This window comes from Rhipicephalus microplus, chromosome 7 (assembly GCF_043290135.1).
Source record: "Rhipicephalus microplus isolate Deutch F79 chromosome 7, USDA_Rmic, whole genome shotgun sequence".
Taxonomy (NCBI): domain Eukaryota; kingdom Metazoa; phylum Arthropoda; class Arachnida; order Ixodida; family Ixodidae; genus Rhipicephalus; species Rhipicephalus microplus.
In genome coordinates this window covers 26,514,846-26,541,050 of record NC_134706.1, presented here as the reverse complement: position 1 = coordinate 26,541,050, position 26,205 = coordinate 26,514,846, and the positions used below count along the sequence as shown (strand labels likewise).

The following is a 26,205-nucleotide window of genomic DNA, read 5'->3' as shown; positions in this document are numbered from 1 at the left end:
GTGCGTATTGTTGTCTGTGTCCGTTGTTTCAAGTGTGGTTGATTGTACTGTGTAGTACATTGTCTGTTTGGTGACGTATTGTATGTAACTATTGTGGAGTGTGCATACGTGTGTATTGTTTTTGATCTGCAGTTAATGAGAATATAATTTTGTTTGTTTATCAACTCTCGGCTCTGTCTTGTTCTTTGGGCCACAGCCGGCGTCCGCTGGCGCACCAATAAGGACCACTCCTAAATTGTCCACGCTTTCGTGGTGCGGTTCGGGGGGCCGATACTTCGGCTCTTGGAATTAGCCCGGCGATCGCCTCCCTAATAAACGGGACAGGTGTGACAGCTGCGGTAAATTTGTGAGGCAATAAGAATGTTTACTGGCTCCATGGCTACAAGAAGAAGTGTTGCAGAGCCCCTTTTAAAGAACATGTCATGCTAAAATCAATTCTTCATTTTAATAAGCTTATTCTGACAGCTTATATGCTCTAAGTATAATAAATTTTGAAACGTGAGGTATCTTACAGGTTATGACTCACCTACCCAAACTACTGCTCAAGGTTGTTTCGACTTGCTTTGAACAAAAAAAAAAGGCATTTGCATAGAGCCCTCATTTCAATTTAAAAGAAATATTGTCAAGAGTCCGACGGAATCCCGTCTGGTCGGGGACAAACATAGTGCTACCACGATTGCACATGGAATCTCTGGCCATTCAAACGACTGCGCATACGTTGAACAGAAATATTGGGACACTCCCCCCTGTGTACGCGCGATGTCTGCAACACGTGTTGAAATATGCGTAAGAAGAGCGCACTACGCCATTTGCGGTCACTGTGAACAAGGCTCCCGTGTGGGGAGCCGAAACGTCTTTTTAAGTTTTGTGTATTTCACCTTGGTCGGCGTTTTTGTTTTTGTTATTTTGCACTCAAAAGAAATATTGTGCAGGTTAGTTGGGTCATAATAAATATTCCCCTTTTTTATATGTCATACATATATACCATTCAAACTTGATTCGAATTTATTCGATCAAAATCACAGTTCGCTTCGAACCAAAAATTCACCATTTGCACAAGCCTCATTTCGAGACCTTTCCTTGACAACTCGATGACACTAAGGTCACAAGTGCACTCGTCTCATAGTGATTACGAGCCGCTATCCTTAGCTACCAATGAAAAACTGATCCTTGAACCACATAACAACAGCAGAATACAAGATTCAGAGCACATATTCAAATATGTCACCTTATGAATAATTTATTTTTTTTCTCTTCAGAAACTTGCAGCACTACTTATGTGCACATTTAGTATCAGGGACCCTTACGTTGAACACTATCATCATGAACTTACAAGTCGGCACGGTTACAAGTCGACCTCCTGAGCTTAATATTAAAGGGACTGTCTACCGTCCTTCGTTGCTCTCCTGTTTTGTGTCGCAATAAAAAGCGTACCATGTGAAGTGTGTAACCTTGCAGCAGTTTCTTTGGAAAGTGCGTAGAAATTTTTAAAACAGAATTTTTCTGTCTGTGTTATGTCTCTGTGATGTGTGGTGCGCGTTCAAAGTGCGCGCCTTCGAAAAGTGCGCGTCACGGAAAAAAACAAAAAAACAAAAGGAGAAATACCAGAGTGCACGTGCGGGGCTGCTTAAACAAGAATGACGACGTTAAAGAGCGTCGAGCACGAGGATGCGTGGCAGGACGTGAAGTAAACAAAAGGTAAAACATCCAATGGGCAGCGAACACGGAGATTTCAAGGCCCAATGGCTTGACACCACGAGACAGCAGTATCTCCAATGAGAACGAGACAAGTGGGCCAGAGCGGAAGCAGGAGCCTGAGCAGACCAGAGCAAGGAGAGTTCGAAGAAGACGGGGCAAGCGGAAGGTCGTCACCGGACCGGGCGCTGAAGATGGGCCGTCGGGCGTAGGACCCGAGCCTGCAGGTCTTCAACCGGCCGGGGCCTCCTGCCGTCGTGTTCCCGCTCCAAAGGACCGTGGCCATCCGGTCCTGAACTCCTTTCCAGGGCCTGCGGACTTTGGTTCCGGCAGGCGAGCTACAGCCGTCGGGCTCCGGGCCCGAGCTGTGCGCCCAGCTGCTTGACTAGGTCGACCCTGGTTCTCTGACGCGTCACCACCAGCCTGCGTTCTCTCGTCACAGACGGGTCCACACTCCTAAAGCCAGAGCCACCACGTTCCGGCCTGGTTTCTCGACGTGTCGTCAGCAGCCAGCGTTCCTTCATCCCCGTCCTGCCCGCGTCCTGAAGCCGGAATCACCGCGTTCCGGTTTGCTCATCGTCGGCGGAATTCAGCGTGTGGGTGAGACCGAACAGATATCTTGCGCTACTCCCATCACTCAGCCCCTTTCGAACGTTTGGTTTAGTTACTGACTTTGAACGTTTTTGTTGGGTGTTTACAGATGTGTTTCGTCATGTCCAGTCAACTGTTTATTAAGTGTTTTGTTTTGTGAGGAATCTTTGCCTTTTTACTTTTCAATTAAACTTTTTGTGTGTTTCTTGGAAACCGAACGGCTTTGTCCTTATTAGAAAAACTCTCTGAGGCTCAGCCCGGGAGAAAAACAAATCAGCAACAAAGAACCATGCATCACAAACTGGCGTCCGCGACAGGACAAAGTCGTTTGTTTTTCCAGTAGATTTTTTGACGCGGTTAACACGATGACGAACACGTGGGAGTTAATTGAGTTGGCGGATAAAATGGGACTGACGGGAGCGGAGTTTAGAGTATGGTACGAGGAGCGGATGGAGAGGGAGCGTGAGCAACGGGCTGCAGAACGAAAGGCGGCGAAGGAAAAGCTTGAATTGGTGCTTAGAGCTAAGAAGGAGGAGCTAGAGCGCGTAACGCGTGAAAATAAAGTGTTGCTAGAGCGTCAGACACGCATACTGAAGCAGCAGCTCCAATTAGAGAGGGTGGACTTCGAGCGGCGACTCGAGCTTGCGATGGCGAAAAGGGGGCAGCTGGCGATGCAGAAGGTCGAGCAAGCGGTGAATGTTTGCTCCGATAGCAGCGTTTGCTGGAGGGAAGTCGATTCCTGCAAGGTTGGCCTCGAGCCTCGCGACAGCCTTACTTCGGAGCGAGAAGCTCAGATAGAGGAAGGCAGAGAGGTGGACAGCCAAGAAGGCAGGAGTCATGAGGAGTTTGTTGAAGCGACGGAAAGCTTCTCTGGCTGGGAACATATTACTTCCGTTAGCTGCTTGGGGACCTCTGAGAGGCCAAGCACCTATGAAGAAGAGCGCCTGGATATGGGCGACCTAGAAGCTGTGGAAAATGTTGTGGAGCAAAGCTTCGATAGCAGGGAACAAAGACGCTCCATTCAGAATGAGGTGTGTATCAGAACGTCTCAGAGGCCGAGCACATTTCGGGAAGGGGTAGGGCTACCTCTCAATAGCTCCATGGAAGGAGCGCTAGAACGTCATTGGGAAGATGGCAGCGAATGCCATGAAGGCTCTGATATAGTGGCCACTGATTGTTTTGTACCGACAGAGGTAGCAGCAGGCACCACGTCAATGGTCCTAGACCATACGTATATCTCACTCAGAGAGAGAGGGGATTCTAGTTCACAGGATAGCGTAACTGCTATTTGTCCGAGAAAACACGATGGGAGTGCTGAAGCACTCTTCAAAATAAACAGTATCGAATCGGAGGTGGGCTCGATAGTAGGTATGGAGAATGCCAGACAGGGTCTTGAACCTGAGAACGTGATTGGTTTTGAACCTATAATTAAGTCCACTCAAGATGAGCTGTATAATGACCGAGCACAACGGCATCCCTTCTCAAGAATCCAGGAACCTCACACGCTTGTCGGAGCGTTTGGGCTTGCTGAGGGCACCCCGAGCTTGTGTTCATTAGATGGTGAACTAAAAGAAAGCATTTGTGTGAGAGATTGTGGCATTTGGACATTCATGTCTCAGTGCGTTTCGTGTCGACGCCGACGGCTCGAGACCGCGCCCTGTTCCTCTGTGACCGGTAAGCGTTCATGTGGCCGGCGGGGGCGCAGACACGCGTTTCAGCGAAAGTGCATAAAAGCATGTTTGCCACAGTTACTTTCGAAACGTGCGAGAAGGGCAGTGCGTCTGGTTTGGGACGCGATAACCTGAGTGTAGGGTTAGAAAACCGGTAGCTCTTTCTGGACTTCGACTTTTAGATGCGGACACAAGTAGCTTTGTCCATAGTCGATTTTGTAGTAAAAAGGTTTATTCCGGGTTTCAGAACTTTTAAATGCAATTGGGTGAATCTAAAGTTTAAGTGTGGACATTTGGACGATGTAGCGAACTGTAGCCCGGTGATGTGTTGGACTGCGTGGTGCAAATATGTGGTGTAATTGTGACGTAGTGCAGAACGCGCACTCATCGGCAGTTTTTTTTTTCTAAAAAAAAAAAAAAAACTTGAATGAAAGGGGGGCGTATGTGATGTGTGGTGCGCGTTCAAAGTGCGCGCCTTCGAAAAGTGCGCGTCACGGAAAAAAACAAAAAAACAAAAGGAGAAATACCAGAGTGCACGTGCGGGGCTGCTTAAACAAGAATGACGACGTTAAAGAGCGTCGAGCACGAGGATGCGTGGCAGGACGTGAAGTAAACAAAAGGTAAAACATCCAATGGGCAGCGAACACGGAGATTTCAAGGCCCAATGGCTTGACACCACGAGACAGCAGTATCTCCAATGAGAACGAGACAAGTGGGCCAGAGCGGAAGCAGGAGCCTGAGCAGACCAGAGCAAGGAGAGTTCGAAGAAGACGGGGCAAGCGGAAGGTCGTCACCGGACCGGGCGCTGAAGATGGGCCGTCGGGCGTAGGACCCGAGCCTGCAGGTCTTCAACCGGCCGGGGCCTCCTGCCGTCGTGTTCCCGCTCCAAAGGACCGTGGCCATCCGGTCCTGAACTCCTTTCCAGGGCCTGCGGACTTTGGTTCCGGCAGGCGAGCTACAGCCGTCGGGCTCCGGGCCCGAGCTGTGCGCCCAGCTGCTTGACTAGGTCGACCCTGGTTCTCTGACGCGTCACCACCAGCCTGCGTTCTCTCGTCACAGACGGGTCCACACTCCTAAAGCCAGAGCCACCACGTTCCGGCCTGGTTTCTCGACGTGTCGTCAGCAGCCAGCGTTCCTTCATCCCCGTCCTGCCCGCGTCCTGAAGCCGGAATCACCGCGTTCCGGTTTGCTCATCGTCGGCGGAATTCAGCGTGTGGGTGAGACCGAACAGATATCTTGCGCTACTCCCATCACTCAGCCCCTTTCGAACGTTTGGTTTAGTTACTGACTTTGAACGTTTTTGTTGGGTGTTTACAGATGTGTTTCGTCATGTCCAGTCAACTGTTTATTAAGTGTTTTGTTTTGTGAGGAATCTTTGCCTTTTTACTTTTCAATTAAACTTTTTGTGTGTTTCTTGGAAACCGAACGGCTTTGTCCTTATTAGAAAAACTCTCTGAGGCTCAGCCCGGGAGAAAAACAAATCAGCAACAAGAACCCTGCATCACAGTCTCCTTCCATCGATGGGATGAATGCCCACAACACTGGTCGGTGCCGGTGAAAGTAAAAAACTGAAACTGTGTGCAGTTTTTGCAAGCTTCATCAAGTTTGCTTAATAATAAAATATCTTGGTGTTCGTTTCAGGCACACACACTTTTTTGTTCTCATGAGTGATGGCGGACGCCATAGTCGTGTTTCTCCGCCGTTTGCAGGTAGGCATGCAGGCAAGCGAACACACTGCTGGCAGTGCCACTGGACGCCTATTTGAGCAGGCAAGAAAAAAAAAAGGCGAAAATTGGTCTTTGGCGCAACCTAAAGCTGCCTCAAGTGCATAAAATACAATGTAAAGTTAAACGTTTTTTGTTTTTAAGCAAAATTAGTTTACCGGGGAGGATTTCTGGTCCTACCAATAGATTGTGAAGATTGACCACCTTCCCTGTTGGGTGATGCGAGTGGTCACTTTTTATTGACTTTCAACATCAAGTAAAAATTATAATTCTTTATTTCTGGCCCAAAAGCATGCTGGTTGCCACTGATGCGATGAACGATCTTTTCATTTGCACCACAATCAGAAAAATTTTTCCGAGCGGTAGACAGTCCTTTAAGGGGAGATGGGGGTTGAAGAACGAGAGTTTATCAAAAAAATTACCGATGTTTTGTTTTCACCTGTTTTTTTTTTAGATTAATACCTCTACTGTTCTGAAAAAAAACAACAAATAAATATGTGTGGTGAATTCACTGGAAATGCTTTTAAAATTGCATCTAAATAGCACGAGGTGGCTGTTGAAAGGCTGAAAGTGTGCAGTCTTTGAGCAACTTGCCGCTGATAGTGCGCCGCCCCTCGCCACTGTCGATCAGATGAAGCAAAGCGCCAAGCCTCGCTTTTGAAATAACACCGGTTTTCCGCGCTGCTGCAGCGTGAGAACTGATTAAAAGAAGCACACAATTGCTGCATTTTTAGAGAACTGCAACTGGCTTTTAAATCAAGCAGTATGGATCGAGGAACCGCCAATAGCCGCTGCGCACCTGTGTGTGCCGTGAAGCCTACTTGCAGGGTCTGTGTCTCGTGGAGAAGCGCAGCTGAACAACGCCTTTCTCGTGTGTGTATCTCCATTAAGGATGAAGAAAGCCATAGCTTGTGTGATAGCTACGCTGTCGACGTGAACGCTGTTGTGGCAGCGCACTCTGTAGGAATGGACGATGAGCAGGCGGTCCGATTTGCGACAGTTCCTTGCTTGCAAAACCAACGCATTGTAAGTCACACAGCCATCAGCCGAAAATTCCATGAGGCAGAAATGGATGCCATGTGCGCCAATCTTGCAAGACTGAGCAAGCTCTTTGCGAGGGAAGTTAGCGGGGACGACACTGCCGGTATGTACGACGGTACGTGGCCCAAACACGGCCACAAGAGCCACAGCGGCAGTGGCACTGTTATGTATGTCTCTCAACGCTACTGCGATAAGTCCTGTCGAATTTCGACCTAGCTTTCAGTGGGCACAAGGCTCTGCCGGATGGAGTGGACAAAGTTTGGCAAGCATTTCATGGCCTTGTCTGTGAGCGAAATGCCTGAGCGAAACTCCTCACAGTAGCAGTGGCCGCTGCAAGAAGGATTGCACTTTTTTGTGAGCAAATTTCATTGCACCTACTTTCAAAAAACAACATTCAATTTTAACTTTAAAATTCGTTTTTCTTAAAACGCATATATCGCCATAATATTACTTTGTAATGTGCCCCTTCTTTTTCAAAATCTGCATAAAATTTTGCCCAAGTTTTTTTTTTCGAATTACGAGAATTGAGTTTGAGTTTATTGCAATTATGAATTGCAATTACGTTGCCTAAATTCCAGTATTTTTATTATATTAAACCAAAATTCTCTGTGAACCTTCACTAAGGTAGGAGAAATACAGACTTCCCACGTTAAAATTTTTCACATCTATTAGGAATTTTGTATGCACATCCTAATAATTTCGCATTCGACCCTTCATTTGAAACATTATAAACTATCAGCGGTTAGAAATTATGCAAGTTTAATGGTAAAAAAAGGGGAGGCAAAAGGATTAGGCACGTATCTTCAAATACGCTCCTATTTAACATATTTTTCCATTTAAAAACTCACTGCATTATTGTGTGCGCTTTTAGTTTCAGAGATGCTAACATTGGACATTACAGTTGCAAACGCACACAATTCATCACAATTACAAGCGGCCCTCCACAGCTCCCATTTAAACACAGACCATGAACCACAATCAAATACAGTCGATCCCAAATATATCAAACTCGAATATATCGAACTATTGGCTATATCGAACAGTTGAAAAACCCCCTTAGATACTCCATGCAAAAGTATGGAACCGTGCCCTGTATGTTGAGCTCCCGCACAGCGGGACATCTGCTATATCAAACGTTCCGCCATGTTCATACAAGTTCCGATCCCTTTTGATGCACAGGTGACAAAAAGGCAGTATTATTCCATCACACTGATCTAGTCTGTTGCACAGCGCTTGCGAGTGCTCTGGTATGTTTGATGTGCGATCTGCAGGTTTTAATGAGCCGGCATAGTGTTTTTCAAAATACTGATTGCCGAGGATACCAAAATGAGAATGTGAAGTGACTCTGCGATCTCGTTGCTATGTTCACATTCCTTTTCTTTTTTGTTAACGCACAATGACATGTGAGCCTGAAAATCATGGTCTTCGAAATGTACAACTTTGTGACATATATTATGTTTTTTAGTTCTAAAGCGCATGTGGCGGAGGCCACGCTCTTTTTTTCTAGTTTTTCCCATCAAAGCAGCTGAAAGCAGCGGCTGCCAGCTACACAGCCACAAGTAAAATCGATATTGCAAACATGCCTACCATACGTCGACCATACGACACCTTGTGGACTTCTGTACTTGTCACCTCATTCCTGATAAATCCTCATTCGGTAGTTGAACAGAACCTTGACCCGCACGTAGCGATAAAAATTATGACTGGCGCTTGGAGCAATGTCAGGTAAAGCACCGTCGTAAACTTTCCTTGCGGGCCAGGTGACGACTTCGAGTGCATCATGACGGCTGACGATGACGTATGGTGCCTCAGCGAATTGTACGACTTGTCAGCGTTTGCGGGCACCATCTAGGACAGTGAGCAACTTCATCGGTGCACAAGATGGCGTAGCTGTTTGTGAGTGCATTGACGTAGAGATCGTGGCTGCCGTTGCTGGTGCTGCAAGAGTGCACCAGTGCGTTTATGAATATGCCCACGCCTTCACTGCTGCCGACTGCCAACCTTTGGTCATGCTACAAAGCTTGCATCGGCGTTCTGCATCAATCAACGCTGTTGTGGTTGAAGGAGCTGAATTAGCTGATTTGGAAAGCCTCAATGATACTGAAGACGATTGCAACATGATGGCGCGCAAGAAGTAAGACAAGTTTGAGGACTAATTTCATGAAAATAAAGTGCGGTAACTTGCAGTCCACACATTGTTCTTCATTACACTGTGAGGGAATAGTTATGTTAGCGCTTGTAACGATTTACAAGCCTGAAATGCTTTATTTAGACCTTAAATATGCATATTTTGTTTTCAAATTATCAATATGATACCTACCTATTTCGCGATCCCCTTTAAGTTCGATATATCAGGCTTTGACTGTACTAATATGCAGGAATGAACATAAATATACGAATACGTTGCTACTTGAACAATTCTTCTTCAGGAGCTTCTGCACACCCTTAGATTTAGGTACACTCACGTTTCTGAGGTTCCGGTTAAGCAGCTCGCCAACGGGCAGGTCGGCGACATACGGTTCTGTAGTCATCTTGTCGTTGGTCATTCGGCTTATGATCAGGTCCAGCGCTCGCTTGGCCTCGGCAATGAGCTGGAACAGGGACTCCAGGGAAGACTCGATCTGCGATGCATGAATCTGCTGACTTCAAACTAAAAAATCTTTCACATACAGTCGAGCCCACATATAACGGCCCCACTTAAGACGAACTTTCGCTTAAAACAAACAATGTCGGCGTGACTGTCAAAATATACATTGGTTCAATGGCACAAAATCGCACTTACAACGAATGTCTTCGAGCACCGCTGATCGGTTACAGCGAACAGAATCAGCGGTCTGCCGACTTCCCGGGAAACCGATTTCGACCACCAATCAGGCATCGGCGAGGTGCCCATACATTCCTATTGTTAACCGCCGATTCTGCCTCCGCGCCCCTCTAGTTGCTGCTCTCCACAACCGCTTTTTGTTACGCACCCCTCCGTCCTTTGTCCCCCAGCTACTCTGAGCACCCCGCATCACCAGACGAGGCCCGTGTTTTCACACTGTCGCCGATCTTTCGAAGACCGGTCGCCACGTACCCTGTTTTTGATTGCTGGTACTGTCGTTGGCGTCACCGGTCTGGAGTGACCAGACCATATGCCAACATCGTCGACCACCGACTGTATCCGATAGTCTGCGTCTAGTGCACGCACGTATGCTTCCCCACCGACTCTGATAATTTGCGATTTTTTTTTCATGTTTAGGACTTGTTCTCGCTCACTTCCCACTAGGGAGCGCAAAAACGGCTGTTAATTTGCGCGAAACGAATCGCGAATTATCACAGTTCGCGAGGCCACGCAAACCTGCCGGCGCAACAAAACGATTTCTTGATCACGGCCGCCGATTCTTCGAATGCCGCCGCGCGCACCGAACGAGGCGGCCATGCTTTGACTTCTGCACGTGCTGGCACTCTAAGTTTTTCTACGTGCGAGTTTCGCCGACCTTTCAAGCAAGCTACCCACCTTCCCGTGTGTTTTGATTTTTAAGGTCGCCCTCCCGCCGCATTCTCCCCTCTCTTTATCGCACGGAGGAAGGAATCTTTCATTCCTCCGTGTTTTATCGCAACTCCTTGCCCTTCTCTCGCAAGTCTGCTCTCCTCTCTTGATCACAACCCCTTCGCCCATCTCCACCGCAACACCCGCCACGCTGGCTTAAATTAGTTTGGTTTTCCGACTGGAAACGTGCCCAGAGCTGTTACACGCGTGTGCGCGTTTTGCTCGCTCTTGGTGTGCATGTGTGGTCATGATGGCCGACGGGAGGACTAGCACGCTTTTTCCTGCCGCTCAAAAAAAATAAAATAAAAACACGTCGGAACTGTGACCGCTTGGCTTGAGGGTAAGCTGTGTGTTAGGTGCCGCGCTGCGGAGCGCTGGCTCATAGCTGTTGACGACCTGGCAGCCAACTTGCCGCTTCGGGCGTCTCGGTATTCAGTTGTGGAGGTGGTGAATATTTCGTGGGTGCTGGTGACGGCTACATGTGCGCGAAACTATTTTCGCGAAGTCGACTTCGTCGATCGTCGAGCCCGATGCCGAGCATGAAGCTTCCGAACAGGACTACTGCGGCGGCGATTTGTGGCAGCGCGTCGTTGACTCCGACCTGGGAGAACGGGTAGGACATCTGTTGCGATGATTTAATTACGGCCGATGATGATGACGACACTGCGGAACTGTGTACGGATTGGGGCATTGTGAATGAAGTACGTGGCGAGAGCGATTTGGAGGAATCGGATTGCGAGAACGACAAAGCCTTGGAGCCAGCGCCTCATGCAACTTATGCCATGGGCCTCGGCGAATGAGCAGCCTGCCGTTTTAAATGAACTCGAGACCGCCCTTATCGTTTCTGCTCTTTGAAAGACGTGCATTACGGAATTTTTGGGGCAAAAAAAGTTTGTTTTCACTCCCAACCTTTTTTAAAAGCAGTGTTTCATTTACTACTAACTTCGGTATACAGCGAACAGATGCCCCGTCATGCTCAGGGGTTCGTTATAAACGGGCTCGACTGTACTTGATTTTTTTCTCACTTCTAACCTGCCCCTGCAAACCATGTGTTTTAACTATTTTGCGCTAAATTGGTTCTTAAGTCTTCAGACACTTTAAAAGGCCCCAAACCACTCATAATAATTTAAGCCAATTAAAGTTCGCTCAAAATCCCCGTATAATCTGTGACATCGACAACTAAGCAAGAAAAATATTGAGATCAAAGGTAAGATATTCGTTTATTAGCATGAAGCTGCCTTCCTTGCATTACTGTCAAGCTTCTATACATTTAGGGCTTGTTATACAAGAAAAAAGAAATGGTATGTCAAATTACGTGGTGTTATGGGGGAAAACCTAAGGCCTACTACGAGAAACGACATTGGGGGGGGGGGGGGGGGGGGGAAGAGGGGTATTCCAGGTTTCGAACCCTTGGCAAGCTTTAGTGTGAACTGAAGCCCGCGTTGCATCAGCGTTCTTGCCTACACCTAGCTCGGCCTCAAATGCAGTCACAACTGTTGGAACCGAACACCGAGGCCAGCGCTAAATTTGAATTTCAAGACTCGGACAATACGTAACTAACTCATTGTTCTCATCGATGAGATTTACAAAGTTTCAAACGAAGAACCTGGCCATCGTGGATTATGGGGTGGAGAGCTTTGCACTAATTCCAAACACTATTTATGTTTTTTCATAGCAATGTATTGACCCTACAGCACACTTTTCCTCCAAAAACATTGACAACATGGCGACACACACGTCGGAGTTCAGTAGGACACCGAGAGAGAGAGACGAGTAAATGTCAGAATCTGATTCTGTACCGGAAGTCCCACCTTCAAGATGCGTTCGTTTGCTTCTTGCACATCCACAATCTGGAGGACACACGGAAATAATTAGTACCACAAGTTAAATATGACCAGACAACACATCTCGGAGGTGCACTGAAAAATCAATGTAACAAACTCAGATATACCAATCAAACGTTATTAAACAAAGTCGTACCTTACACAAAAGTAAGTTCATTATATCCAAAGATTCATTACATACAGGTGTATTCTTAATACTGTCTATTACAAGAATATTCTGCATTTACTTCGCTATAACAAATATTTCGTTATACTGCCACGCTCCTTTCTAAAGTTTCCTTATCGCCACATTACACGTATATGTGCTTCCTTGTGCAGCCACGTCCATGGACTATTGAGATAACTTTGGATGCGGTTATGCTCACAAGGAGAACAGATTCTTCTGGAACTTACGTCGCTGCTAGCGATAGCGCTGGAATATTCGACGACACATGCATAAATGCCGACGCGCGTCATCACTTCTCAGTCGATTCGCCGTTATCAGTGCCAGTGGCTTGCTGTAATCCGACTTTCCTTTTGCATGGCCACAAGTTCGGCCCAATAAGCAGTATAACCTGAACACTCAGTCTGCTTCCTTCGTCCCCATCACGAACCCATGAGAATATGGAGGTTTGAGTGAAACGAAATCATGGTTATAAAGAAGTGAATGAAGAACAGTCTTGCAGTTGATAGAGTGTTAGGAATATACCTGTATAATGAATTTTCAGATATAGCACACTTTGAGGCACAGCTTTGTTATAACGAGGTTTGAGTGCGCATTCAGAGTGCGAGGGGCTTTATGCAAGTGAATGATGAACAGTCTTGCAGTTGATATAGTGTTAGGAATATACCAGTATAACGAATTTTCGGATATAGCGAACTTTAAGGCGCAGCTTTGTTATAATAAGGTTTGAGCGCACATTCAGTGTGCGAGGAGCTTCATGCGAACGATGCTTTGCAAACCAAAGAAAGCACCATACCCAACCTGCGTTGACAGGCACAAGGGCAAGTGAGCGACTCACTTCAGGGACGACGTACGCGGCGATGACGGTCCTCTCCGCAAACGACAGGTTCCCAAACGTCCTCTTCACGGCTTCCAAAAGCTTTTGCAGCTGATTCATAAAAGTGGGCAGCCTGAAAACAAAAAAGTGTGTCATCATTGTCAGAGGATTGATTAGATGTGGCGAAAACATTTTCTTCTGCACCAGCGACGGTGCTGGCAGAAAAGTTGCTTTAAAGCTTGCGACCGTGGTGAAGGGTGAACAGCTGTGCAAACACATTTCTCTCCGCATCTTTAAGATGAGATTAATTAATGCGTTAAAAACTTTGCTATTCTCTTATTAGAGTATTTGTGAACATACCCCATTTAAGAAGGAAAGTTTATTAACTAGTACACCCAAGTGGTAGAGGCGCTTATAAGCTAAATACTTATAAATTGCATCAATATGACTTCCACAAATGCTAGACACACTGATTAAAGCAATTCACTTTAACCGCATTTGCTCATTTTCATGACGTCTGGCACATTTCACACATTTCAGGTGAATGATTTCTCACATACAGACACCCGTCCAAACCATCGCTTTTTCAGCCAAAAAAAAAAAAAAAAAAAGACTTGGAACTTCCTGGTAAACTTCAGCAATGACAGACATCTTAATTTGAGCAATGTATTATCTTAAGTAGAAATGACGCCCTCTCAGTTAGTATTAATATGTGTAATATTTACAATGGAAGCGAAAAAGCATCGACGATTACAACGGAAACACTAAACTGCGACACATATAAATGGCAAGCATATTGCAGCTATGGGGGCAGGGCTTGTGTTATCAGGCTGCAACCGAATAAAGTGCGTAGCTGCCCCTTTTTGTTTTTGCTTTCGTTATGTCATCATTGAGGCGCGAGAAACAAGTGAACGACGCGAACGCACCTTGAGACGCAGTGCTTGATGAGGTCCTGCCGCTCCTCCCGAGAGAGCAGGTGCTTGTGCCGAGAGAACACGCCGCACAGGAGCAGCAGCTTGGCCGCTGCCACGGCACACTCCCTCAGGGCCTGACCCACGACGTAGCAGAGCCGCGCCGGGCTCGCCGTGGGCGAGGCGCAGCCTTCCCCGCCCTCTCCCTCGCTTCCGTTTCCCGAGGGAGCGCTGAAGCATTCTGCCACCGTCGCGGCGCACTGGTGCATGTCGTTGACGAGCGACATCACTCCTGCGCGAGACGATGAGATGAAGGCACTGCGCTGGCCTTTGCTAAAGCAACACGCCTGCCTCAAACTGATCAGGCTCGTTCACACCTGCGACTAGCACCAGTCGCATAACGAAATTGGTCACAAATGCCTGCTCTGGTCGCAAAGCAACTGCTTTGGCTCGATAGATCGCTCCTTGACTATGCTGTCACAAACCTCTGGATCAATCAGATGCCAGGAGTTAAGTTGGTTGGAAACTCACCTGGTCAAGAACAGACATGAAGACAATTAAAACAACACGCTGACCACCATAAAAGCAAAAAGAAAGCCGATTCTGTGAACGAGGCTTCTGTACAGGAGTCGAAACATCTTGCTTTTTGTTGTTACCGTGGTCAGTGTCTAGTCTCAATTGTCCTCAGCAATAAGACGAGCAGAAACAGGACACAAGCTTACTTTACAGGACAGCACCAATGCGAGCAGGCAGCGATTCTGAGTATAAGTTACATACAGGTGTGAAAAACGGTCAACTTGAATCGCTTGGCGGTCGCCAGTCGCAAATTGGCATGCCACCGGTGCTAGTCGCAGGCATGAATGAGCCTACAAAAGAGTAATATTTAAAGTTTTTTGAACCAAAACAATGACCTGCTTATGAGGGTCACTGTAGCGGAGGCCTCAGGAAACTTTGAACATCTAGTGTTTGACATTCTCGGATGCACTGGACGCAAACCTCCATCACATCCATCGAAACGTGATCGCCGCAGACGGGACAGAACCCGCAACTTTCGGACCAGCAGCTGAGCACCACAATCACCTTACAGCAGAGGCGAACCATCTCAAACTGAGACGTTTCGTCAAGACTTCACATCCAAATCCATTTGTTATTTGCTCCATATGCCGTCCAAATAATTTTGTAACATTACCATACAATATCAGAAACACTATGCAAGTTATTATCGATTCCTCAACATTTCTGTAAGTGGTGTATAGAAAGCATAAAAGATTCTGAGGTTTCCCATGTTGAAAGCCGCGTCATAAAGAGATGCACTCCAACATTTTTTCCATGTCGCAGCTCTTGCAGAAGACAAAATTTTTTGACTGAGGAATGCTAGCCACAGTGACCTTGAGGTTACGGAGAGAGCACGAGACTGCTGCAACCCATACGAAGTGTTTCAACGGCGCGAACTATTCTACTCACGCTGCTTGACGGCCATGTTGCGAAGGAAGAGCTCGCAGAGGTGGACAAGCCGCTCAAATCCGGTGGCAGCCGGTGGGCTCAGTAGTGAGACGCACGCCCTTGCCGTCTCCTCGGTCAGCGTCGGTGGTAGGCAGTCGGCGTAGATACAGTGCAAGGCGGCTGCGACGACATCATCGGGCAACCCGTCCAGAGGGCTGGGCTTGCCTTCGGCCCACTCCACAGCTGGACAGCTTAGCCGCAGAAGGGTCAGGTGAACGGAAAACTGCAGTGGAAAAAAAGCTAAGCGCTGTTCAACAAACCTTTTTCATAATTGAGAAGCTAGTTTTCCTGCTTGTGAAGTTCGCCCGACTAATGGCAGCTACAGCCGCTCACTGCAAACAGCATATTGGGGCGTAGTTTGCAGTACGACTTGCGAAATGCGGACTCGGTTTTCTTGATGTAAATGTGCATTATAGACAAGTCCCAGAAGGGGCAACTAGTACCTCGTCTACACTTTAGGCACAATAGGTGCCCCTATTAGCAAGTCGAATATGTTGCGCAAGGAAGCACACTTGCGAACTATGAAAATGGTCTATTGTAGTCAGTTGGCTGCACAGTCGAATGCAACTGTAATTTAGCGTTTGCTAAACACTTCTGAAGTATTCAGACAAGAGCCTTATATGTCTCATCAAACGCAAAGGTTGACTGGAATCCCCCATCGAGGGCATTAACACGAGCAATGCCGTCAGATTGTCGTCACGTGACGATGTCGTCATAAATGTCATCTTGATCTCACAGATTGCCAAAATTTGTGCATCATCATGAGACATCAGGCAACGTGACATCACACAGTGATATCATCATGACACTACTGCTTAGTCAAAGGTCAGGCACAGAGAGAGAGAAAGAGAATAAGGAGAAAGGCGGGGAGCTTAACCAGGGCTGAGCCCGGAAGGCTACCCTGCAATGGGGAGGGTGAGAGAGGGAAGGAAAGTTATAAAGTAGAACAAAAAAATCACTGACTGGGCTGACGCGTAACAGTTTCCCGTTTCACATCACAAACGATGAAACAGGCTAGTGTCTTTGAGAAAACGCAACAGCGCTTTCATTTCCTTTTGGAATTGAATTAAGAAGCGCCATGGTCCCAATACCTCCTCAACAGTGAAATCACTTCTGTCCAGTTGATTTAGAACACTGCGCAGGTGAAGCCTTTAGTTTGTGTCCTGAAATGCTTATGGTCCTGAAAGCACAGCAAAACAAAGTTAGTTGCAGAAGCTTTTAGAGGTGACCCTTTGGCCGAAGTCTGCCTGGATGACATAGAATTGAAGAAATGAAAAAAGTCCTACCAAAAGTTCATTAAAAAAAAGAAAAACTGCCTTCAAAATGTCAGGGTTTTTTATGTCTTATGTGTGTGTGTGTGTGTGTGCAGTGTATGATTTATGTAGTTCGGAAGGCCAACGTAGTCGTACAAGTCAATGCACATAAGTCGCACTTAATAATTTACTTGTCCCCTTTTGTTTTTACTCACCCTGTTTAAAACAAGAACCATCTAGCCCAATAGCAGAGCCCTGCGGTTGCTCTTGGATTCACCACCATGTTAGCAAATGAGCTTCTGCACCACACTGGTACACATTTAAATGAATGACTGTGTGTGTTAAAAATTGCAGACCCCTCCATGACAAGACTCACCTCTTTTCCGCCTTCAGCGGTGATGACGGTGTCCGAAAAGTATCCCTCGTTCAGGGCGGGCAGGTAGGAGAACGGCTCGTCCCAGCCGACCTCTTTCTGTGCAAGCTGCACCGGAAAACGGACACCAGTTCTCTCGTTGAACGAGCACGACTGAAAGCTGCGAGGTCTCTTGCAATCGAGAAGCAAAGGAAAGTACGTCATACAATGTGGTGCAAACCCACGTTTTATTTTACCTTGCTATACTGTTTCTCAGCCAACTAGCCAAATCGTACGACCAGTGAAATGTCCACATAACAAGCTGCAGAATTGGCAGGTTAACTCACTTGCACACACTGTTTCTGTGCAGTGCTCTGGGGACAAAGGCATCTTCCGAAAAACGGAAAGGTGTCCTCCGGCAGTCCCACTGGAGCTTCCGATCGAGCATACGAGCTGGCCGCAGGCAATTCAGCTCAAGGCGAAAGACGAAAAAGTGCCTTCTTCATGGCGGCAGTGTAACCTTACCAACAGGCACAGCTAAATGTGAAAGCATTGGTGCCACTACTCACAATACTTTGACAACAGGCCTTGGTGAAACAACATTAGAAGAAGCCAAACCGAAGAGGTCCAAGCGCCATCCATTGAAAGCAACTTAATCGGAAATGCAAGCATTGCCGCACAACATGTCATACCTGTGCCACATGAGCACGAAACATGGCATTAATTTCCTAATGCCTCGATGGGGTACAGACACCATTTTTCGGAGAAAATTTTTACACCGCCATTCAAGTCTCCTGTATAAGGAGACTGAGCAAATGTGAAGCTCAGCAAATGCTGATGAGACATTTTATTCTGGTGATAAAGTCAATTTTACCATGACACACCGATCGACATCGACACTATCTTGACATCAGGCTACAGTACTAAATCTGGTGACCTCGCCCAGCCATCTGGCTATTTGCGATGATGTTAGGCACGAAAACTTCCCAAATGGCCGCTTGCACGTCTTTACAAATATTCAAAATGACTGCTTGTGCATCACCAACAGAGTGACTGCGTGGAGAGACCATGGAAACGTCAAAATACCGTGCGTGAGCTTTGGGTCTTTAGGATAGTTGTGAAAGCTAACGCCCTATTGGCAGGCGGGTGATTGTACAGGGGACACAAAGCAGTACTTTACCATTTGCGCAGCACTCACCACAGAGACAAGCGGCCACAGTTTTAAGGAACTAAGTGGTATGCTTTTAAAATGAACGTTAAAAGCGGAGATTCGCGGTTGTTCAAACAGCGTCAGTAGACGCCACACACAAGATAACCAACTGAACTGCTTCTTTGTCGTGTTTTACCACAACAGTGGCATATACAACGCCGGGCCTCAAAGGTGCACGAATCCCTGAGCCAATGTCATACAGGTGTCACGCAGCGCAGCCATCGGTCGCACACTAGGCCAATTATGCTAAAACTGCTCACTTTAAAAGTTGCTGTTATCAACTTCATCCGGTTAAATGCCACTAAATTGAGATGCATGGTAGCTTTGCAGTAAAAAAAAATCATTCAGGAACTCAATGCCTTAACTAGCGAATGTCATTTTATGTGCCCATGTGGCTTTGGTATACCCCATGCAAGCACATTGACGTAACTTTTAACTAACACATTTCTTGTCTGAATGTGTTTGTGCATCTTAACATTTTTTTCTTCTCCATGCAACAAAAAAGGTTGGTGCACAAAATTTTTTAGCTTTACGCCATACAAAAGCAGCATCACTTCGCAATATCTAGTCCACCCTAGCTGAAAAGTATTGGCCGAAAGGACAGCACTTCAAATCAATCCTTACAATGCAATACACACTTGCCTTGACGCACTGCAACACGCACCATCCTTCGTAGATGAGGTTGATGCCATCTTCGTCGGCATGCGCCACCTACAAGCAAGGATCACACCGCCGCCGATGTTGTGGGTTAGCAAATCTGTTCACTTAACTGGAGGAACTATTAATGCAGCTCGAAAAAGCAGTTGTGCAAGTCAATTTGAGATAAGCTTACCCGAAACTCGATCATGTGTCCGGCAAATGTGCCAAAGAACCGTATGTAGTGAGGGTTCCCAAGAAAAACCTAGGAGGGAGAGAAATCCAGAAAGAAAGCAGGAGGTCAGAGGAACGTGGAAGCTCGACGAGATGAAACATGCGAACATGGGTTGTAACTGGAGCCGACATTTCCACGGGCGGACTTGTCTTTTTCAAGCTGCAGCCTTGAAGAACACAAACCCAACACACCCATACCTCAATATGACGAACTTGGATATAAGGACGTGCACTTAGACCTCATTTTAACAGTCACATCTGCACAAATAATAAGAACTTCATTATATCCATAAATTTGTAACAAACGTATATTTCTAACATTGTATTTTTTACAAGACTGTCTTGTATTAACTTTGTTGTAACCGATAATTTGTTACATGAGTGTTCGTTATATCGAGGTTTTAGTGTACATGAAGCATAGTCTTGCAATACATATAGTGTTAGTAATATGCCTTTATCACAAGATTTGGATTATAACTAGCCTATTTTCATGTACTATACAACTATGTTATGAGGTTTGAGTGTAGTTGAAACGTTGGCTCCAACAAGACTCTGTGATCATGAATTTTTCATTGAGCCAAAAAAAAGGAGAAGCCGGAAGTACCGAAGAACTTAGCACTGCACACAAGAGAAAACGTCATAACCTTGCAATGCCTGCAGAAGGTTTTGTGCGAGTGAAAAAGTTATAACAGTACGTTCTCTTGTTTTACAGCCATGACGAGCACATTGTCCAAGAAAAAAGGAAATGTTGTTTGACTTATAATACAATTAGTATAAAAATTAATTATTAAGCAAAACATTGATAGAATATCTGTCTCCGGAATATCATTTTGGCATGTCAACAACGAAACAGCGTGCTTTCCGTGTAACTTACAGTGTTTTATATATATTTAGAGGCACCATTATCAGTGTACAAATGTGATACAGTGAGGATTGACTTTAAACCATCCACACCATGAATTACTTTACCAAAATCCTAATTTTCTTTCTTTTTTTTTCAGCACGTGGTTAAGCCTTGCCACTATGGTCTAGCGGCTAAGGTACTCGGCTGCTGACCAGCAGGTCACGGGATCAAATACCGGCTGCAGTGGCTGCATTTTTGATGGAGGTGGGAATGTTGTAGGCCCGTGTGCTCAGATTTGGGTGCATGTTAAAGAACCCCAGTAGGTCGAAATTTCCGGAGCCTCCTCCTACGGCGTCTCTCATAATCATATGGCGGTTTTGGAATGTTAAACCCCCATGTATCAATCAATCAATCAGCACGTCATTAAGTATGCTGTCAATGAGTGGTAACTATACGTGTCCTAAATTGTGAAACTCATACACAAGAGCACTCAGTTTTCATTCAGGATGTGCCAATTCGTACACCTCAATTGAGACCTACAAAGAGCCTCCGCTATACTCTTATGAATAAGCTTCATGTAGTAATACTTTCTTATCGACTGCCTTGCAAATCAAGCAATGCATGTTCGTTCAGAAAGAAAAAGATAATTCATGCAGAATATTTTTTGGGAGTAGTGTAAGTGATGCGTAACTATACAATTTGATAACAAGTTGTACCCTTCCGTAGAACATTGATTTTGGGCAATATCAGCATGGCATCTTTTATTGTCCTCTTAATATGCACAGTGGATCAGCTAACGAACCAGGACAGTTGATAATGGCAATGAAAGAAAAGAAATGGATCAGAGAGGCTCACGTCATAAAAAGGAGAGATATCCCGAGGTCACTTAAAGTGACAGAATGGATGCAGACGTATGGAAAATGCAGCCAGAGACTGTTAGAAGAGGACGAAAACAAACCAGCGGGCATAACATGAAATCGAATCAAGCAGGTAAATATCGGACCGCTAGGAGAAGCCTTTCCATTGCAGAACACATAAAATAGTCTAATCCAAATAAAACCGTGCCGCATGCCACCTAGCACACGGCCAGCTTTCATTTTATAACACACACACAAAACATCAATTCCAAACTGCTGATGTAATCCCCACTGACCTCGTAAGTCTCGCAGCTGAAAAAAGGCATCTGGGCTGCATGGTCTGGGATAGTCCACGACAGGTCGCCACTTTCGTCCAATGTGAAAACGGTGCTGGGCAAATCAGGGATGAACCGGTTTCAGATTATCCAACACCTAAAAGACCTGTTCTGTCACAGTGGCCATCTTTTAATGCACTTTGGGGGTGTGCCCTTGGTCGCCAGTGTCATTCGCACGTTGTCACATGAAAATGTTTAATGACACTCGCTACAAAGCGCACTTGCTGGCGAGCATGTTTGCCAAACTCATTTTGCTGCGTCAGAGAGTCTAGCCACGGTAGCAGTGGCTCGAAAAAAAGTCACTAACAGTAGCCGAGTTTATCGTGTTTTCAGAACTTTTCATTATCTGGAATACACTTAAACCTCAGTATAACGAGGTTGAATATTACCCAAAAATAGGCTCATTACATCCAAAAAATTGTTATAAAAGTATGGTATTTCAAACACTATAGCTATTGCAGACTGTTCTGAATTTACTTCAACATAACCAATGATTCGTTATATCTGGGTTCGTTATATAAAGGTTTGAGCGTATTCATAAGTAATGAAACGTACAACACCACAACAAACTAGTAGGCTATTCTCATACTTAGGAAGCTTACGGCTCCAGACACATGGGCATGCCCAGCAAAAGCCTTGCAATGGCCATGTCCACTTCATCTGTACCTAAAGCTTATTTTACGGGCTGCTCATATCTGGACTCCACCCTTGATTCCAGAATCCCATGATTTGTTAATGCACGCCCGAGTTCGAGAACATGGGTTCCCTCGCAATTTCGCCTTCGTCGAAGCCCTGTTACCCCCCTGTATAGAATGAGCTCAGCAGTTTGACGCGGCAGCCGTCTAAGTTACCACAGTGGGTAAAAATGCAGAGGCCTTACGTATAAAACTCGAAGTGTCTTTTAGCAATGCTCAGTGGTTGAAAACATTGCAAGCACCTCCATTAACGTACGATCTATGTGCACCAACCACTTCTTTGGCTTGCAATGCTTGAACGTGTTGAAGGTTCCCACATCTTAGAAATTGACCATAACAATAACAGCAGAAACAACAACAAGAACAAGGCAGAATGAAAAAACACAAAATTACCCTTCCACCTCTGTAACTTCCGTGCCCGCCGCAAGTGATATGCATTTTGTTATCTGCAATAAAAAAAGAAACATTAAAACTTAAGCAAAGTTGCATGCTCAAAGTAATATTAATCAGTACAAATAGACAATGATGGCAAGGAAAGTATTTGGGTTGTTATTGGTAGTAAATGAAAGAAAAGTGGACCAAAAGATAACTTGTCGAGGGCAGGAACCGAACTTGTTGCCTTCGAATAACGTGTTCGATGCTCTGCCAACCGAGCTACCGTGGCAGCCATCTCCCCACCAACCTTACGGGCCACCAGCAACCATAACGACAAATGCAGCCGCTCCTTTTCTGCCTGTTGGTGCTGGTGGCGCTAACAGATGCTATCACGTTTAAATGCACATATGTACCCCATAAAGTGAACAGGGAGATGGCTGCCACAGTAGCTCAGACCGTAGAGCATCGAACGCGTTATTCGAAGTTCGCAGCTTCGGTCCCTGTCTGCAGCAAGTTATCTTTATGTCCACTTTTCTTTCTTGACATTTACATTACATTTACGACGGATAACATCCCCTATGCTTTTTCTGTAATCACTGTGTGTTATTTCTCATTGATATTGTGTCTGACAAATGAAAACAAGCCCTAGAATTCCCACTTCTTTCCTTCACGCTGAAAGAAATTCACAGACACATCGCAATGGCAGCCAGCAGTTATTCAACAAACAGCTGGCTACACTGCGCACTTAGACTAGCAGTAGCAAACAGACAGTGGACTAAAGAAAAATAAAATCAACCAATCTTCTTTTTACTGATAACTGATAATGCACTCGCTTTGATGTAGACTATAACACGCATTAATGTATTACTACTTCCCATGGAAAGCAAATACATAATAAGAACTCGGGATTCACATGTAAAAACCACGACGCGATAAACGAGTGGGGGACTGTAGATTTAAATATCAAATACATCGGCAGCGGAGGGGGGGGGGGGGTCCTCAACGTTCGCTTAAATCTTAGTACACGTGCATTCTTTGCAAATAGCCCCATCGAAAAGCGGTTGCCGGTCCAACCCGCACCTTCGATTTTTCGCAAATGAACTATTACTTTTTATATAGTCCGTACAAGCAATCTAGGCTACTTTCAGCGGACATCAAGTCTGGTCAACAACTGCCGACGATTCCTACAAATCGTAAACTAAAGCAGAGTCTGCCGCATTTTTTTTATGCTTTTAGCGCTGCTTAATCCCCCTTCGTCGCGCGCTGACGGCAAGCGAAACCACAGGCCGGATTTTATGACGCGACAGCCGTCCCGTGCCAAGGAACCGGTAGCACACATTTCTCTTCGTGAAAGAAACCCTTTTCTTTGAGAGTGACACCGTCTCGCGAACAACGAAAGCGAATACATCAAACAACAACAACAACAACAACAAAATGAAACGGTAGGCTTGCCGTCAGCACTTAGCTGCAGCTCTGACCGCTCAACGAAACTAGAGGATAGGAAAACAAACAAAACCAGCACCAGAGCAAATGGAGAGACACAAATGAGGCAGTACTCATAAAGTGATACGAGCTCGTTCGGCGCCGGGTATTTTCCGGAACGCTAGCAGCGCATCTACATCAGCTGTGCAGGAGGAAAAAAATAGTAAACAAAAACAATATCGGGGGAGCTGCCCAGGAAAAGGAACGGCCAAAACGCTCCCCTCTGCACCATTCTCTCGGCGACTCGCTATCCAATCTAATCGGGAGCGCTCGTTATGGATAAGACGTGAGGCCGAGACAGGCACCAAACACTGAGACCACGCAAGGATGTAAACAAACCACCCTGCTCCCAAGAGAGAGTGCTAAAATGTCACTGCGGCGATGGAAGGTCCTAGAATGTAAGAGCGCTGAAGCCTAACAAAAGGGCGCATGCAAGTCGTGAACAACTCGTTAAGAAAGGTGAACAAGTGTTCTACGCTTTTTGACTACTTGCCGCTTTATAAATGGCCCTGAAAGCGAGAAATTGAGTTTACTTGCCTTCCAACTACCGCAGTAAATGTTTTCGTCCGCCATTGTTGACTAGTGGCGGTAGCGATGGCGCTGGCGTCGTTTCTAAGAGCAACGGCGTTGCTACGCGGTATAAGACGACGAATACGTGCGCATTTTACCCGCGCATGGCAGAAAAGCGCGCTCCTGCTCTAGATAAATTTCGGTAATCGTTCGTAGTTACGGTGTTTACGCGTGTGACCAGCGTAATTCGGGGAAAGTGGATTATAGAAACGTGAAACCGAGGTCAGGATGAACTGCACCTGACAAACGCGCGGGTCATACTTGTCGCCTTACTACCTATGTTTGTACTCATCTATTAATAGTATTTGCAATTTTGTTACATTACTACTTCTTTCATTTTAAACTGGACGACATTCAAATAAACAAATTAACAATTTCTTCTGAAAACTACCCGGTTCTTGGCCAATCCCCCAGCTAGGGTGTATGCCACTGTCCCCGTGGACAATTCCAGTGCTTACGCTAAACGTTCAGCCTATGATGATTTTGCTTGGCTGGCACAGCACAATCAGTTGGTTGCGCTCAACAGCAAAAGCATCCGGAGATTTTTTTTTCAAGGAGGGGGGGGGGGGACATAGGCAAACAACATAAGGGTGGGGGACACTCACCGCAAGTACGTAACCTAATTTCCATGACATGACCATATAACGCGTGGTCATATCAGCAATCCTGAAGGCTATCTTTCACGAACGTACGAGTCACGAGTGTACTAACCAAACTGTTTAGGTTACTGCTACTGCATAGAAAAATATTATCCAAAATAACAAGAGTCGGGCTACCACCACCCTTGCACCTCCCTCCAGACGCCCATGCATGACAGTCATGCAATACAAAGCAGAATAGTCTGGATATTGCAAGGCAAAGGAGCGTAGGAGGTGATTCGCAAATGGTGTTTATCACAATATATTAACCAATCAAGAACTTGTTTCCTCACTAAGTCACGTGGATAGATTGGTGGCGTCACAAATCGCGCCATAAAGATGGGAAGTTCCAGGAGAGAACAATGCGTTTGTTATTTTACATCTGTACTGTGCCGGGCAATCCCACAGCATGTGCGGAAGCGTAGCAGTACAGACACACTAACGCCACGACCCTTTCGTCGAAGCTCCATGAGGCTCTGCGGAGCCCCGCTCTTTACGACCAAACCTGGGCGACTCATCATGCCCGTGAGACAGCGTCGAGGCAAGCCCTAGACGACCCCTCATGGGAAGCTTAGACCCGGCCACCTAAACCTGCTGGTTTCTTATAATAAGGTTATTTCCTCTTCCTCCTCATTGTACATCTGAAGTCGTTTAACATACCTTTCAAGTTTATGCGCATATGTGCAAATCTTGGTGAAAGCTGTTGCACATAAGCTGATGGTAGGGATGATGCCCCAGTGACACTGTTCTCTTTGAGAGAAACGCAAATACTTTTTTGCAATACGAGGCCGATTTGCTATCTTTTTCAAGGCACGTATTCTGAACTGCTTGAGGACGCTATATACTGCGTATATATTCAACGAACTAGCTTCCTTGTATCCGCTGTTGTCAGAGAGTGTAGTTCCCTTTAGGCACCAATTTGAAACTAAGGTGGAATTATGTAACCAGGAATACAACTGGAAATCAAATGGTTCCAGCTGGACACCAAGTGGTCACGTTAACTCACAAACCGTGACTGCATCGTTCCACTTATAAGCCAACAGGAACCAAGAAGAGTTTAACTGGAAGTATAAATGTACCCACTCATGGTCTATAACAAAAACACAAACATCAGCAAACAACGCTAATCAGTGCTGGTGTTAGACAGCAAATACCAGTAGTTGGCTGAGGAAAGCTGCCATGGGACACAGGCTCATTAAAAAAAACACATATTAGACTGCAGATCATCCGCCT

At 46.0% G+C, this 26,205-nt stretch overlaps 1 protein-coding gene across 3 annotated transcripts in view; it reads right to left on the bottom strand.

Moving 5' to 3' along the window:
- LOC119179323 (uncharacterized) overlaps positions 1–24,373 on the bottom strand; it is a 62,746-nt gene extending 38,373 nt beyond the window's left edge. For all 3 annotated transcript variants that reach the window (XM_075868866.1, XM_075868867.1, XM_075868868.1), the window contains exons 1-10: positions 24,302–24,373; positions 22,301–22,353; positions 21,174–21,267; positions 19,139–19,207; positions 18,949–19,017; positions 17,121–17,225; positions 15,453–15,714; positions 14,004–14,280; positions 13,099–13,210; positions 9,187–9,342 (exon numbers count right to left, since the gene is read on the bottom strand). In XM_075868866.1, coding sequence (XP_075724981.1) covers positions 9,187–9,342; positions 13,099–13,210; positions 14,004–14,280; positions 15,453–15,714; positions 17,121–17,225; positions 18,949–19,017; positions 19,139–19,207; positions 21,174–21,267; positions 22,301–22,353; positions 24,302–24,337 — 1,233 coding nt within the window. In that variant the 5' untranslated portion in view covers positions 24,338–24,373. The remainder of the gene's footprint in view (positions 1–9,186; positions 9,343–13,098; positions 13,211–14,003; positions 14,281–15,452; positions 15,715–17,120; positions 17,226–18,948; positions 19,018–19,138; positions 19,208–21,173; positions 21,268–22,300; positions 22,354–24,301) is intronic.
- Between the last annotated feature and the right edge of the window lie 1,832 nt (positions 24,374–26,205).